Here is a 15,695-nt window from a genome sequence, read left to right as displayed (position 1 = left end):
AACACTGGTCAGCCCTCTTTCCTAACACTGAATGTGAGTCAGGTACGGCGTGCATTCGACGGGTCTCACCTTCCCACATGCTCCGTCTCCAACCACCACGATTTTAAGCTGCTTGTCCTGGCTGTCCTCCTCCGAGTCCGACATGGTACTGCCTGTTCTCCAACCGCGTGTGTCCGAAACGCCCGGTAACCGGTTACAGGTTGCTGCCCGGCTGTCGGAATAATCAGAGATGGATTAAAGCCGAGTTGACCGGAGCGCCAGACGCCATTTTGACTCCATAAACACAGGCTGCAGCTACTCTCCCCTCGGTATGATCCACTAACGTACCGCTGCACCGACCGTTCCCCTCCTGAAAGAGACTACGAGAAAAACACCCTCGAAGGCTTGGCATGTCAGTCTGTAAACATGGTCAGAATCTCCATGAAGCCCTTTGTGTTCACAGGAAGCAGTTCGAACCGGAAACAGAATCCCCGGCGTGTGTGCGGTCCAGTCAGCGCGGTGTGTGACGTGCGGTCGTTGCCATGATAACCCCAGAGAAGGCAAAAAGGAGCAAGAACCTAAAAAGCAAAGGAGGTAAAAAAGAAGGTGAAACAAGGTGACGTGCGGTTTTAATTTGGTTTAAAATTCACATTTTAGATAATGAACTGTGTTAGATATAATATTTTTTAATTTATGATGCATTGCATTTTATGAAATTATGGTGAAAGCGTTTTAACAGACCACCTTAACTTATCCTTATGGATCAGTGGTAAAGGTGCACCCTACATTTTTTTGTCCGCTTGTAATTTTAGTTTGACACACTATTGGTGAAAGTGATAAAATAAAGTTGCTAATTTAAAAAAAAAAAATCATAGCAACTTAATAAATCTTAGGCTAGGTTTAAATTCCTCAACAAACACTGGCACTACCAAGGGGGGAACCTGGGGGGATGGCTACCCCTGTAAATTTAATGCCACGCTTCACCATTCTGATATAGATGACATGTTTATATGAATTGAAGAGAGAAGACAGGTAAGTGAAAAACAATAATTTATTTTTCTGTTTATTCTTGTGTCGTTTTTATCCAACTCCAGAAATGTTTAAGGCTTTTAGTTTAATTCATTCAGTTCAGCTCAGTAAACGTTATTGGCATGTACAACAATGGGATCTTAACACTGAAATAAAATTCTTGGACTCCTCTGTCTCTCTCAATACTGTACAGTACAGCATAGTACTTAAATAAATCAACTGTTATAAAATCAGTGAATTCATATAAAACATTTGAAAAATATATAAATAATAAATATACCCAGAAAGCAGACTTGGAATATTGTAAATAAAGTAATGTTGCTCACCAAAGTGGCTGTAGTGAATAAGTGGAATTTACATGAAGGTAAGTGTCCAGATGCTTCTGTGTCCCCATTCTGAGGACAGCAAGGTGTGTAAATGGGTCAGAGATGGGTGGACGGGTGGATTAAAATAGTTCATTACATTACCCCATTCTGCCCCTTCTTGTTAAAAATAAGACCAGATTCAAAGGAGTTAAATGGCTTACATTTAATCAAACAACTGGAAAATCAGTGAATTACTGTAGTGAAATACGGCTGTGGTTGCAAAGGGGGGCTTCGGCTGTTGGCTGCAGGAAATTTCCAGCCCCCACTGCTCTACTTACCCCCCTATACCTCACCCGATTCCACCTCTCACCAACTGCCTGAAGACATTATTATGTGCAGTTCTCTTTAAGCATGAATTTCAGACATTGTGCATTCTGCAGCTATTTACAACTTTATTTGTAGTTTTATTTATTTATATTATTTTGTCCCTCAGCACTCCAATTTTGAATAATTGACGTTCACTCCAAACCTCAGCCCCCTCTCACCCATTAATGACAACATCTTGATAAAACTCCTGTAATTTTGTTTTGGTGTGCTATCCATGAACTATCAGTGATCCCCATCTGGCCGCCACTTTTGAAAACCTTTCAAACACATGCATGGCAGTAATATCTTTTGACGTTTGTTTGCATTTGTTTTGTACCCTTGCAAAGGTGTAACGATGTTATATGTACTGAAAAAAATTAAGCTTTTAGTTCAAAAACGTAAACTATTAATTTCAGAAGATATCATCAATAAAATCTATCTTATCTGATGAATTTAATTTTGTGCCTATTCTTCAGGAATCAGCACTGAATATTCAAATATTACTTTCAAAACACTGGAGAAATACATCATTATTTTTGGTGGTTTTTTTTTTGTTTTTTTTTTGCTTTACTGTTAAATCAGGTGTTGGTGAGAAAACAAAGTTTGTAAAGTGAGTCTTGAAATGAAAGTGTATAAAAAGTCAACAAAGTGTCTTGAAGTCATCATGATGATTGTGAAACCAGGCGCCAAGCTGTAGAAGAAATTCTTTGGGGTGCTGTTTATGAAAAGGATTTGCTTCATGTCAATGAAATCACACAGGCACACATCAGCATTAAGTAATGAGAATTAACAAACTCATAGGCCATTATGAAGGATTTTAGCCCAACAGAGTGTAAATATACAGAGGTTTTTAAAAATTCTTTGACATTGCGAAAGCATCTTAATCTGGAGAGATTTGGTATTTATATAGTGTTGTAATTCAATAATTTTACACGATTGACACGTATTAATGTTACAAATACTGTCCTAAATAAGTAACACTTTCAAATTCAGGATCCAAATTTAAATTTGGTCCTTTTTTGTTTGTTTTTTATACCTCCAAACTACAATAAATATCTTCTCAAGGCACTTTACAAGACAAACAGGTGCAAATCAAATCGAGTTATATAGAATAGGAATTCAAATGAAATCAAATCAATATTTCTTAGTAAAAGAAGGGGGAAAAAACTTTAAAATGATGACTGTTACGACAACAAAGTTCTAAATCTATAAAATGTGGACAGATCACACTTCATGTTTGAAGTCCACCACAATTTTTAATCTCCAATTTACGGCATTAAATACACCTTTAAACGTTTACAGCCTATTATATGTGGAGATATTTGGGTGTAGCGCTTTTTTGTGCCTCCAGCTGTTTTCCAGGCAGTGGTGATTGAAATGTTGACCTGTGTGGTCCAGAGGTTGAATCACGGAGGATAAAGAGGAATAGGCACCTGGACCATGAAGCAGGTGGCGGCGAGTGGATTTTTCGGTTCGGTTCTGTTCTGTTCGGTTAGGTAAGGAAAGGAAAGGAAAGGAAACATAAGTGCGTAATAATGTGCTTTTTAGAAGCTCAAATTTAAACGTGATGATGGGGAGTGAATCTGCAAGAAAACTACAATTTGCAGGAAAAAAAAAAAACAATCATCTGAAAAATGCAGTGTTTTGAATCTGCAGCGGATAGGCTACAACATAAGATTATACGGACAGAATAAAGGCCTTTTAATTTGATTAGCCTATCTCTGTGGCAGTAGTGCATGTGGTTTTACCAAGAGTCATAAAAATAAATTGTGATTTTTCATGTCCGACTTCTTTAAGCTTGTAATCATTATGTCTAAACCGATCAAGTCACAAACATCCGATTCTATGAATACCTAAATGCTCTAAACTGATCAAAATCTCTTACAAAAGTCAATAGATAGTCAATAAAACTTTTTTTTTTTCTTTCTTTCTTTAGACTTCTCTCTTCCTTGTGCTTCTCAATACATTCCCAACTCAAAAACAAGCTTCAGGGCTTTTGATCAAGCTGACCGTAAAATGTTTTTAAGTATGAATATTTTTCACCCATCAAACACCACTGAAGAATTCAGCTAAATGAACAGGGGTGTTTTTTCTTTAAACATGAAGGAGACATTAACAATCCGGTTCACGCTGCGCGTTTGTGATCCATGCGTTGAAAATGCAATAAAAAGAGCAAATAATAATAGTCAGTAAAAGTGTTTTATATGAACTAACTGATATCCCTCGTTCATAATTCCAATACATTAAATTGAGCAAAAATATTGGTTATGTGAACCCATGATGCGCCATATGCACTTTAAACTGAACACCTGGAGGATTTCAATGAAATTTTAATTAGTTGTTGTTTAACACCAATTAGGGCCATAATTTCATACATAATCACATAAACCAAATCAGTCACCGTCATTTACTGTTGCGTATCATTTTTTTAATATTACGTTTCTTTAGCAAACGGGAAAAATAATCCACAAATTTAAATATTTTCAGCAGGAATTGAAGTTCGTCAATACATCTCCTTGCACACTATTTTGGTGCATGTAGAAAGCAACTCCGTTTACTTAGAAAGCGTGCTCACGGAGTTATGGTCCAAATGGGCCTATTATTGGCCCACAAGATGAAGAGTTAACACAATGAAGAAATAACGGAGAGACAGGATGTTAATGGACGCTCATAGGGGTGTTTGCGTTTTAAATACAACGCTGAAAGGAAGACAAGCTGCTATATGCCCCTCTGTGTCAGATAATTCATGCAGGTATGCAAGAAAAGGTAAATGTGGGACTGACCACTCCTCACTATCGATTCGTGCCATTTCCAGATCCGGAGCAGCCATAGATGCCCGCATTCCTGCATCAAACAGGTCAGATTTAGGACATATGTGTGCGTAAGACTGTTGGACACACCTGAAACAGACATTATTAAGTGGATTTCAGTACGTTTTAGCTGATCTGCAGTCCCAACACTCTCCTGTAGTGTCTGTAGGGGATTGAACAAGCCTTTTACAAGGCCAGAGATGAGGGAGTGTTGCACGGCAGCCCCCTTCTGACCCCAATTTAACACTCAGGCTGTAAATATATACAGAGCAACAGCTTATACGACTCCTGCAATATATCAGTTCCAATATAAAGATCTCAAATCTTGAAGAGAGTGGGGTTCAAGTATCTTTTTAATTAAGAAAAACAGCCCGCTTAGAGGGCAAAACGAGAAGCCTATTCTGTCTTCTTAAATGTAGGTGCAGTAATATGGGCCTCCTTAACCCCAGAATACTCCTCTGCGTGTGTTGACTTACAGCCGTAAAGGTAGCTGTCAGGTCGGCCTGTACGGGAATCAGAGAGCTATTCATCATCGTTTGACAGAAGGAAAGCCGCCATGGCTCAGGTGAAATAAAATCTCTCAGGGATTATATTAGAAAGAGACGAGAGAGTGAAATAAATTACACTCTATTTGCTAAGTAAATCACTGCTTTTTTTTTTATTTATGTCAATATGGTTTTATTTGTATGTCTTTGTTTTGTTTTGCCAGTGATGAAAACAGAAAAAAATCAGTTCAAAACATGGAAATGAATTAACCAAATTAGGCCAATGTTGAGGTCACCGCGGGTGTGTATCTGTTAAACTTGACAATGCAATCTAAAGAGCAGGTAAATAGTATTATCGACCTGACCGCGTTGCAAATTAATGTGTGCGTAAAAAGTGAAAAACGCACCGAATGTTGCTACCAATAGAAAAACGCAAAACAAAAACCGCATCCAGATGCAATAGGTAATGCCTAATATGTTTTAATGGTATTCGATCTAAACAGTCACTCAACACAAAATAAATGCACATATCAGTCAGAAGTCGCTTCGTGCCACTTTTAACAAGCCGCCTCTTTTTCAGTCTGACTCCGAAAATGCGCACTGCATGTATTTTACACGCAGAACATTGACATATATGCTCAAAAGTGCTTAAATATCTTACCTTTACAAACACAGCAAAAAAAATGTAAAAACAATCTGTTACAGAGAGTTGCTTGTTTAAAAAAAAAAAGAGTAAACGGAATATACCTATTTCCAATCACTGCAGAGGTAGGAAGGCGCATGTAAAATCTTATAAGGTGTCATTTTAAGTCTATAGGCTCCTTGAGGGGGTCCCAGCTTTGAGATAAAATGGGCCAAATCTGTTTTTCATTTCATTCCAGATATTGTAAAAGGACGTCTGCGGATCAGACACAGAATTAGACAGAAAATAATATTTTAGGTATTTGAAAGTATAAAAAAAAAAAGTTTAGGAACCCCCTCGATGAAAATCAGGGACGCAAAGCTGATTAACAGTCCCCTCAGGCCCCTTCTTCTTGTCAGAAAAAACATAAAGTTTTTGGTTCCCGGGAAGAGAAGCAATCAAATGCATAATAAATAAAAGTCTCGGGTTTCTCACTGATTCCCCGCACACGCAGACAGTGTCCACGCAGGGAGGCAGTATGCGTAGGGGTAATAGTAGGATGGCTGCAGGGAGAGCAGCGGGGGTCGCAGGATCTCCCCGGGGCCGTACTGTCTCTGGTCGTCCCGTACTAGAACCTTCACCGCCACCTTCTTGGCCGCCGGGGTGGATGCCATCAAATCTGCAGCCATCTGCCGGCGTTTCGTCTTGTAGCGACGGTTCTGGAACCAGATCTTGACCTGAGTCTCTGTTAGCTTCAGGGAGGCCGCCAGGTCCGCCCGCTCCGGTCCGGACAGGTACCGCTGGTGGTTGAAACGGCGCTCCAGCTCGAAGACCTGTGCATGGGAGAAGGCGGCTCTGGAGCGCTTCTTCCGCTGCTTGGGCTGCTCCAGGCTCTTCTCGTCTGGGTTGCTGGAGTCTGCAGAGAAGGCACACAAATAGGACTTGCATGTAATGTCAGATATTGAGCGGTCATTTACGTCCTTCATATTTTTAAAAATATTTACGTTATTTATGTGTACTTAAGGGAAATAAATTGCATTTCAATAATCTTCTTAGCATCCCCTTTAAGATATGAGGGAAAATCTCCAATTTATCCAGATTTGTAGAATATTACAAAAAATAATGAACACATGAACTCCGCGATTGTTCTTACATTATAAAAAAAAAAAAAAAAAAAAAAGGAATTTAGGAAACAAATATATTAGCGATGGACTTAAAAATGAGCCTGGCTATCGTTTTCTGATTGTGCGTAAATAGGGAGCAATTCGTGCGTAAAAGCGAGCAGGATGCGGAAAGGTTTTTGCAAACTAGGTCCGATGTCCTAAAATAACACGATAGCAACGCGAGTTACGATTCGACACATCTTTATCCACTAAATAAAACACCTATTATCAAGAGCTTGACTCATTTTAATTTTTTTTTTTTTTTTTTTTTTTTTAGTTTCAACTCATAAACATTCGTTGTGGCACATTTTGATGTTTTTACGCACGAATGCTCTCCTTTTAAAGGCCTACCCACCCGTGGTATGGTTATGCTCACTATCACTCTTTGCGTTTTCCGCAGCCGCAGACTCATGGTCCGTCTCCTCCTGCGGGCTCTCCTCCGGTACATCCGACCCTGGCTCTCCGTCCCTCTCTGGCTTGCGTACGGCCGGAGTCTTCCCGTCGTTGTCGTCGCTGAGTCCGGAGTCCGAGTCGTAGCCCTTCTGCTCGGTCCGCTCACAGGACGCCTCGTCGGTCCTCCCGGACCCCTCGTTCATCTCCCCGAATATTTTCCAGCACGCCGCCTTGGAGAAGCACACGTCCAGCTCTGGTAGGTGTCTACTGTTGTCCTTTTTGTTCAGGATGGCCTGGATGGAAAAAGGTATCACCGAGTTGCCACGGACGGCCATTTTTTTCCTAAGGGAGCGACGCTTTGCTCGGTGTTTAAGTTCAGTAATTAGCCCTAGTGGAGGAGAAAATGTCAGTTCATCCGCATTTTAGGTTGCTCCCTCGCAAGAGTTCTTCTCAAGCTGCACTTTCTACCCTCCAGCGCTGCTTTCCGCTTTCATTCCCGCAGAAGAAGAGGAGTTTTTGCTACATCCGCTGGGGCGATGCTGCTCCACAGCGCAGATCTCCCATCAGCTCCAACTCTTTCCAGACTCCGGCCCTTTTTACTCATTTTTTAGCCAAACAGCCTCACCTGTGAATCAGATGCACTCCCCTCCGTCGCCTATTGGCTATAAGGGAGGAAAGCCTTTTCAGTGTTTGGTCACTGCATAAACGACGTCATGCTGCCTTCAATCAAATGGGGGAAAAAAGTTAAGAAAAGTTTAAAGGAGGCTTTTTCTTTAAAACATTGGACTCGGAGGCATGGAGATCTACATCTATTTCTCTTAACCTATCAAAATCAGTGATCAACCAGTGTCTTTGCATGGCTGGATTTGTTTTGTCGGTTGTGTTTGATTAATTAGAAACTATGTAAAAACCAACAGTAATACTCACAATCGAGCTTTTTATGGGATACAAAGAAGAATATCAACCTAAATTCACAAAAATCGGGTAAACATATGCGATAGGATATATATATATATATATATATATATATATATATATATATATATATATATATGTGTTTTCTCAACATTGTTTACATGCATAATCATTAAAATCAACTTTTTTTAAGTTATCCCTTCATCATTCATACAACTCTGTTAGAAATCCCATTCGGTAGCCTAATATGAGTGTTTCTTTAAACTGGAAAGCATGCCTAGTATTCACGCAACAAAGTGGGAGATGCTTTCCGGATCACTCAGGTCTGTTATGTTTTGCTTAACCTGCAATGCAATCGAAGTACTGCCGCAAAAACAAGCAAAGAAGAGGCATTTTCACATAGTTGATCACATGAGCCCAAATGGAGCTATGGACTGGGAGGTATTTCATTTAAGATGGCAGAAATATCATTAAAAAAAAAACATCATCTCACAAGTCATGGCGCATCGATGTGCAAAAGTACACCCTAAAATAATGTTTGAGAGAAAGAAAACATGCTTTTTTTTTATATGAATCTATGCTACATGAATACATGATATGTACAAACTGTCTCAACCAACTAATTTCAACATCTGTCCAGAAGATCAGCATCAGGACCTTTCACCACCCGTCTCTTACAACCTGAACCTCCACCAAATTACACCGATACAGCGTGTGATTAAAAGCTACGTGCGTTAAACCACAGGTTCTCCCTGTTTAAGTGCGCAGGACACAATAAAATGACCGCATAATTAGGATTCAAATACTTTGCCTTATTCATTCCATTCTGGAAAGGTTTTTTACATAGGGGAATCATTTTTTGAGTCCAATGATTACTTTTAATCTGTAAAGGTATTTTGTCACGTTTAACCTGTGTTTATTAAGCCTTAATTAACATTTAAAAACCGAATCTGCACCTGGTTGATTAAAAAGAAAATTATTATTATTCTGAGGGCAAATATAGAACATTCTTTTATTCTTAAATAAAGGTCGATATTGTTATGATGATGATTATTATTATTATTATTATTATTATTATGGTGATTATTCAAAAGAATATTTTTATTCAAATTTATATATTTAATATTTTTGATGCGTTGCGCACCAAACAAATAATTTAAAGAGACGGGCCCGTGTTCTTCAAATATATTGTAAATATTGTAAAAAATAATAGTATAAATAATTTGCCTGCTGATCATCTTCTAGATAATGTTTGAAAATGTTTTTTGAAACGTGAATCGCGGAGAAAAGCATCCAGCTGTGCCCAGCTCTGGCTAAATGAAGTCAGCACCACTCTGATGTTATAGGCAGAAATGAGGCAGATTAAATACATAAAGGCCAGCTGCTGTTTTAATTCCTGCGGAATTAGAAAGAAAATGATCAACTCGACCATAGACGACAGATCATACCATCTAGTGGTCACTGAATATACCTCTCTGACTTTTTTGACATCTTGCGCTTTAGTCTCTGTTCGTCATTTCTCTTTTGACCAGACAAAATGAGATAGATTTGGTACATTTTTATTCCAGAGGGATGCCATTTCAGGCTGATTAGCTGCGGATTTGTTGTATAAAATAACAATGATATTTCTTTGGGTTGCTGTGTGGAATAAACGGATTAAAACTGCTGTGAAATGGTGAAACATGGTCTCAGAACTGCAGGCTCCTTGGGCTCCTTGGGAATAAAAATCTGTCACAGTAAGACATAAAAACACGAATGAAATCGGTGGGAAACACATCTGGATATTTTCACACCATGCCCTTGTTCTACTAGAAACACCTCATCCCGTCCAAGGCCAACACCACACCCATTTTCTACTGACAACTACTGTAGATGTGGTTTTTTTTTTTGTCGTTTCGTTGTCCTTCTTGCATTTTATTTTCAAATCCCACACTTGTTTTTTTTTTCCTAAAACCAGACTCCCTGCACCCGCGGGGTGCCGCTTTACAAACCGGGAAAGGTGGAAGATAAGTAAAAGTGTCCAAAGACGTGAGGCCATCCCGGTGATGATGTGGAGCAGAGCTGCTGGTTGAGTTTTAGGAAGAGCAGCAGTGGCAGGATATGTAAACAGTAGCTTGGTTTCTTCTTTTTTTTTTTTTACCTCTTTTAAGAGGGTCTGCACATATGTTTAGACCATCACTTGAATTAAAAACCTTATGCAGTTTACAGTTCCTCTAAGCCTCATCAATTATTTCTCCCAGTCGTTCTAGGCCCAAGTATTCAATTAACTATAATTAAAATGATAATAAAATTTTATTTTGGGTCAGATGTGTCAGTTCTCTTTTTGATGGACTCATTGTGCAGTGTTTTCTTCTCAATGGATATTAATTAATTTCAATATTAAATGGTCCCTGTCAGTCGTTTATTAACACTTTTTGCACCATTAATCAGTGTGATCTTCCATAACATTGGCTTTTATAAACATATATCTCCCTATGTTAAATATTGTAGTCGACAAAACAATAAGAAGTTTTAAGTATTTTAAGAAATATACAGTGTATGTGTATTGTAAATTAAATAGAGCTGTATAATAATTCATTTAAATACAAATTTTAGGTTTGTGATCAACATTTTATTATTTTTACATAAATACTAATATAGGTTTTGAAACAGTTTCTGTAGTGCAGAAGAAAGTGTAATGGCATATGTTTTTTTCTGTTATTTGTGTGTTTCATTTACATATATTTATTAGGTATTTTAATTTATTTTTCCAGCTATGAAATTTAAGCAATATCAACAATTTACAGTGATGGAAATGTAATTTGTGCAATAGGCTAAAAATGACAAATCTCTTCAAAAACGGACCTGGGATTATAAATATAGTCTCCGTAACATAGTGTAGTTGGAATAGGATTTTAAGAACTGCTAACCCATGAAAATATTTCTATTTTTTCATGTAATTTACCTATTTTCTTGTTTTAATTCATTTTGTTTAAATTTTTCCAATTTTGCATCTTCAATACAATTTACTGTGATAGAGATGTACTTTTTGTAAGGCTGTAAATTACAAATCTTTCCAAGATGTCAACAGTATATTCGAAAGTAAAGTAAATGCAAAAGTATAAACCACCCGAACCTTTTGAGAAACGCTTCAGGTCCCTTCCTCAGAGTTCTGATATATCAAATGAACCTTGAACTCACTGGGTCTTTTGTGTCTGCTGGCTCCCTCTGCTGGTAGCAATAAGAAGCGTCTGCTGTGGAAACGTGATTTTTTTTTTTTACATTTCTAGATTCTTTGGCTGATCATTTCCAGTTTATGTCTGAGGTGAGATTCCCACCACGTTTCCAGTAAAGAAGTAAACTTTAATGGCAAATGAGGACATTAGTTGTGCCTCTGCTGTCCTGTCTCCTGTTTTCTTGTCACTTCCGTTAACTTTAATACCCTGATTTGAACAGAAAATCTCACCCGATGCAGCACCACATCATTTACTCTGGTAATGTCTGTTTCCTCCCTCCTGCAGGCTCTGATTATGACAGGTTTGGATTTTCTTTTTTCCCCTCTGTGTACTGGTATAAAAAAGGAGACATGCCCCAAATTATACCCAAGCCTCCCTCTTCTTTTTGATGCCAAATTGTGATCAGATGGAGCAATATTAAAGAGGGCAGTGCCAGGAGTCATTTGCAGTAAAAGCTCCCAAACACCCTCTAGATTTCTCATCAGATGTCTGATCGCACACTTGATCAACTTCAGCACTGGAAAGTGGGGGCTTGCTGCCAGCTTTAAGTGCAGTTTTAGTCACTGAAGCTACAACCAAAGCCTCTTTTTCTAAGAAAAAATTATCCTTGCATGCAGTGAAGCTTTAAAATGGCAAAGCACTTGAGACAGAACTCTTAACAGCAAATGGAACCAAAAGTCAAGCAGAGACAAGGATCCTCTGTCTCCTGGAAACAAAGTAGCCCAACAATGGCTACAGAGCTGCAGACACAGGGGCAGAAGTTCTTCACTTTTACAGTCCAATTAATGTGTGTAGATAGGACAGACGTGATTTATAGTTTATTTTCAGCTCTGCTGTGCTGACAAACGAGCTCCCATCAGCCACTGGCATGCAACAGATAATGCATGCAGCTCAAGCACATCATGAAAGGCTCTAGGGCTCTGAAGGCCCTTTGGCTGTCTACTCAGGGCTCTTTTCTCCTCTGCTCATGCCTAAATAAAGACGTCCTTCAAATCCTTTCACTGGGTTCATGTCACATGCAAAAGATATCCCTTTGGGCTCAGGAGTGGATATGGTTATGGATACTTCAAGGGCCATTTAAAAATTCTTGAGATATTATGGTTCTCATCTTTTCACACGGTGAAGTGGGAGTCAGAGACTGCAGCTGCAGTATTTGTTTCATGAATGCAAACACTGCATTTATCTCTCTCAGAGGTGTTCAAAGAACAGCAGCCTTGAACTGCTAATTCAGGGACTGTGTGTGTGAAACTGATTAATCACTTTATTTGGTGGAATGCAAGAAAGGACGTTTAAACTTGTTTTGACTGACCAACTGTCCAAAACAGAAACAAGACTAGATTTGTTTTCTGTTTTGTTGTGACCATTTTTTTATTTAATGCGGCAGGTAATTCAGCTCTTTATGTTTTTTATGTTTTCTGGTACTGAAGAGTTAAGAAAACACATGAAACATGTATTCATGTCTGACAACAGCTCTGCAGAATTTATCCAATCTGTGAGTGTCAAACAGGGCCTTGCAGAAGGATTCGTATCATTTGAACTCTTTAACCTTTTGTCACATTACAACCACATACCACGTATTTTACCAGGACCAACAGGAAGACGTAATTGTAAAGTAGGAGGAAAATTATATACAGATTTCAAAATTGTTTTCACAAGTAAACATTTTTGACGTATTTCTCTACCAGTTTTGCACATTTGGACCTTCTTCAAAATAACTCAAAGTCAGATAGATTGGATTGGAGGGTGATATGCAGTGTTTATTTTCCATTATACGGTGCCTTCAATCTACTCCAAGAACTTTTTTTTTTTTGCACTCTGAAGTTCAGGCAGTAGGTTAGAGTGAAAAAAAAACAAGACATGTTGAGTATCTAGAAATGTTTTAGCTCTTTGAATTATTTCAGAGTTGTTGACTCTTGAAAGAAAAGATCTGACTTTTCCAGCTATAAATAGAAATATAGCTTGAAAATGCATTTGAAAGTACCAGCAGCAGTAAAAGAAATGCCAATATATGTTTTGTATAAACTATAAAGCAAAGAAAAAACACATGTCTTCACAGCTTTGCAGATACTTTGCAAAGAACATCCCATTGCAGCGAGCAAACCAAAATGTATCATATTTTAATGTGTTCTGCTGTGTATTTGTTGCAGCTTCAGATGCAGAAAAGTACCCAAAAAGGTATAAAACTCAACATCACCATTCCTCCCTGCTGCCTGTCGCTAACCATTACTAAGACGTGTGTATGAAACTCTTTTGACATTAAACACCTGTTAACTTTTATGTCATGTAAGAGGAGTGGCTGCATGTTAGAGTAATACATTTAGTGCCAGCCAGCGCAGCCAAATCCCCAGTAGAGGAAAGACCACTCCCAGGGCAGAGAGGCAACAGCAGGAGAAAGCCCCCCCATTCCCCCTGCAGTCGCCTTTGGGGACCAAACCAAAAGTTAGCTCTATTCCAGTTGACAGCCATGCAAAACTGCCATCTTTCCACAGCTCTGTTGCATAAACTATACAGTTACCACCTGCAGACCTGAAGAAGGGAGGTGGGAGCTGTGAGGCAGTTTTTTTCTATACCTCTTTAATATTGCATTTTGTATTTTGTTTCTTTTATTGTGGTTCATGCAAAATGGAAAGACCAAACCTACCTCATAAAATGAAAGGGCAAAAGAACATTGATCCAAGAAGCAGCCAAGAGGTCCATGTTAAGTCTGGAGGAGCTGCAGAGGACAACTATTTGTATTGCATTCCAAAGATCTGGCATATATGAAAGCCTTTATTAAAATAAAGCCACAAGTCACATTTAAGGTTTGCTACCATCCATGTTGAGGACACAGCAAGCAGGTGGAAGAAGGTGCTCTGGTCACATGAGACCAAAATGTCACTTTTTGGCCGAAATGCAAAATGCTATATGAGGCAGAAAACTAATACTGTACCTCACCTTGGAGCACATCATCTCCGTAGTGAACCCCTGAGGTGGCTGTATCATGCTGTGGGGCTGCTTTTATTCAGTGAGGACAGGGAAGCTCGTCAGAGTTGATGGGGAAATGGAGATAAATGAAGGGCAATGCAATTTTGCCAAGAAGAGTGGGGGTGGAAAATATGTTTACACACCACACTTTTCAGCTTTTATTTAAATAATGTTGAGAAACATGTATCCTTCTTTTTCACTTCTCTGTTTAGCACTTTGTTCTGATCTATTCCATAAAATCCCAGTCAAATAAATTCAAGGTTGTTGATGGAATGTGACAAAATGTGAAAAGGTTCATGAAAAGTAGCTCCAGTCTAAAGACATTTTCTATTTATTGATTTATATTTCGGTCTCAGTTTGCTGCTTTTTATGCTCTCCTTTAAATCATTTTCTAGCTGTGAGGTCCACTTATAATCCATTTATAAAAATAGTGGCCTATTAAATCTGTCGGTGTGCCCTAAATATACATGTAGAAAGCCTTCTTTGGCAACAACGACAAAGAAAAAATAATAAATTTTGGACTACGATGTAAATAACTTGCGCTAATGACATGAGTGAGTGAAAGGTGCACTGTCTGTGTGCCAGACCTTTTGGCTGAGTAAAAGCTAATCCAAACCTTTTAATACAATTTGTTGGTCTGATATTTTAGAGCTTGGATTGCAGAATCAGGAAATGCCTGAGAGGTACACCTTTAACAACTAAAAACTTAGCAACCCACAGGAATGGTTGGAAAAAACCTTAACCTGCGACGTCTGGCTTGACGTTTCCTCCTCCCTGGATCCTGAATGTTCAAGTGCAGTGATTAAAGGCTTCTAATGTGTTAATGATGGTGGAATATATCACTCAGACTTTGTCAGTTTTATCGTCCATTAGCAGGCAGGAATGTCCTCTCTTCTCCTCTGCTCTGAGGTGATTGGTTAAAGCCTTGGCTTATTTACACGCGGCACACAGCACATCCATTTAGGGAACCTCAGAACATAACATTTCAGACCTAATGAGGGTAAATTAATCAAAATAAATAATCTGCACCGTCTGTAAATATATTCGAGCCCCTTTTAATCTGGTAGCCTTAAATAAAAACCAGTGCATAGCTGGAAAACCGCACTAGTCTTGCACTCTAAAAATCCAATGGAAGAGTGGAAAAAGGAAAACAGCCACAAATCATACAGGAGACACAGCAAACACGTGAGAGAAGGTTCTCTGATCAGATGAGACCCATCTGAAAATTGTGGCCTGCATGCAAAATGCTGTTTATGGAGGACAACTAACACTGGACATCGTAGCCATAACGAAAAATGGCGGTGGAAGTATCATACTGCTTCTTCAGAGGTGACAGAGAAGCAGGTCAGAACTGATGGGAAGATGAATAGGAGCTAAATACATGGCGATCCTGGAAGAAAACATCCTGCAAAAGACTGGAAACCGGGGCGGACAACAACACTAAACACA

General features: G+C 38.9%; 2 protein-coding genes across 5 annotated transcripts in view; both read right to left on the bottom strand.

Annotated features, from left to right (window-relative positions):
* rab28 (RAB28, member RAS oncogene family) overlaps positions 1–517 on the bottom strand; it is a 40,899-nt gene extending 40,382 nt beyond the window's left edge. The window contains exons 1-2 of one of the 3 annotated variants that reach the window (XM_047353844.1): positions 328–516; positions 70–211 (exon numbers count right to left, since the gene is read on the bottom strand). In XM_047353844.1, coding sequence (XP_047209800.1) covers positions 70–144 — 75 coding nt within the window. In that variant the 5' untranslated portion in view covers positions 145–211; positions 328–516. Of the gene's footprint in view, positions 1–69 lie in introns of all 3 variants that reach the window. The other 2 variants (XM_047353843.1, XM_047353845.1) reach the window with 2 other exon arrangements.
* Positions 518–5,128: 4,611 nt separating this feature from the next.
* On the bottom strand, positions 5,129–7,758 carry nkx3-2 (NK3 homeobox 2). 2 transcript variants are annotated; one of them, XM_047353958.1, is made up of 2 exons: positions 7,136–7,758; positions 5,129–6,512 (listed from the first exon to the last, which is right to left on the bottom strand). In XM_047353958.1, exons 1-2 carry the CDS (start codon positions 7,485–7,487, stop codon positions 6,088–6,090), a joined length of 777 nt encoding a protein of 258 aa, XP_047209914.1. In that variant the 5' UTR covers positions 7,488–7,758; the 3' UTR covers positions 5,129–6,087. The 2 variants fall into 2 exon arrangements, with proteins under 2 accessions (XP_047209914.1, XP_047209913.1); XM_047353957.1 differs by having other exon boundaries at positions 7,115–7,756.
* Between the last annotated feature and the right edge of the window lie 7,937 nt (positions 7,759–15,695).

This window comes from Girardinichthys multiradiatus, chromosome 23 (assembly GCF_021462225.1).
Source record: "Girardinichthys multiradiatus isolate DD_20200921_A chromosome 23, DD_fGirMul_XY1, whole genome shotgun sequence".
Lineage (NCBI taxonomy): Eukaryota > Metazoa > Chordata > Actinopteri > Cyprinodontiformes > Goodeidae > Girardinichthys > Girardinichthys multiradiatus.
This window is presented reverse-complemented; position numbering and strand designations above follow the sequence as displayed.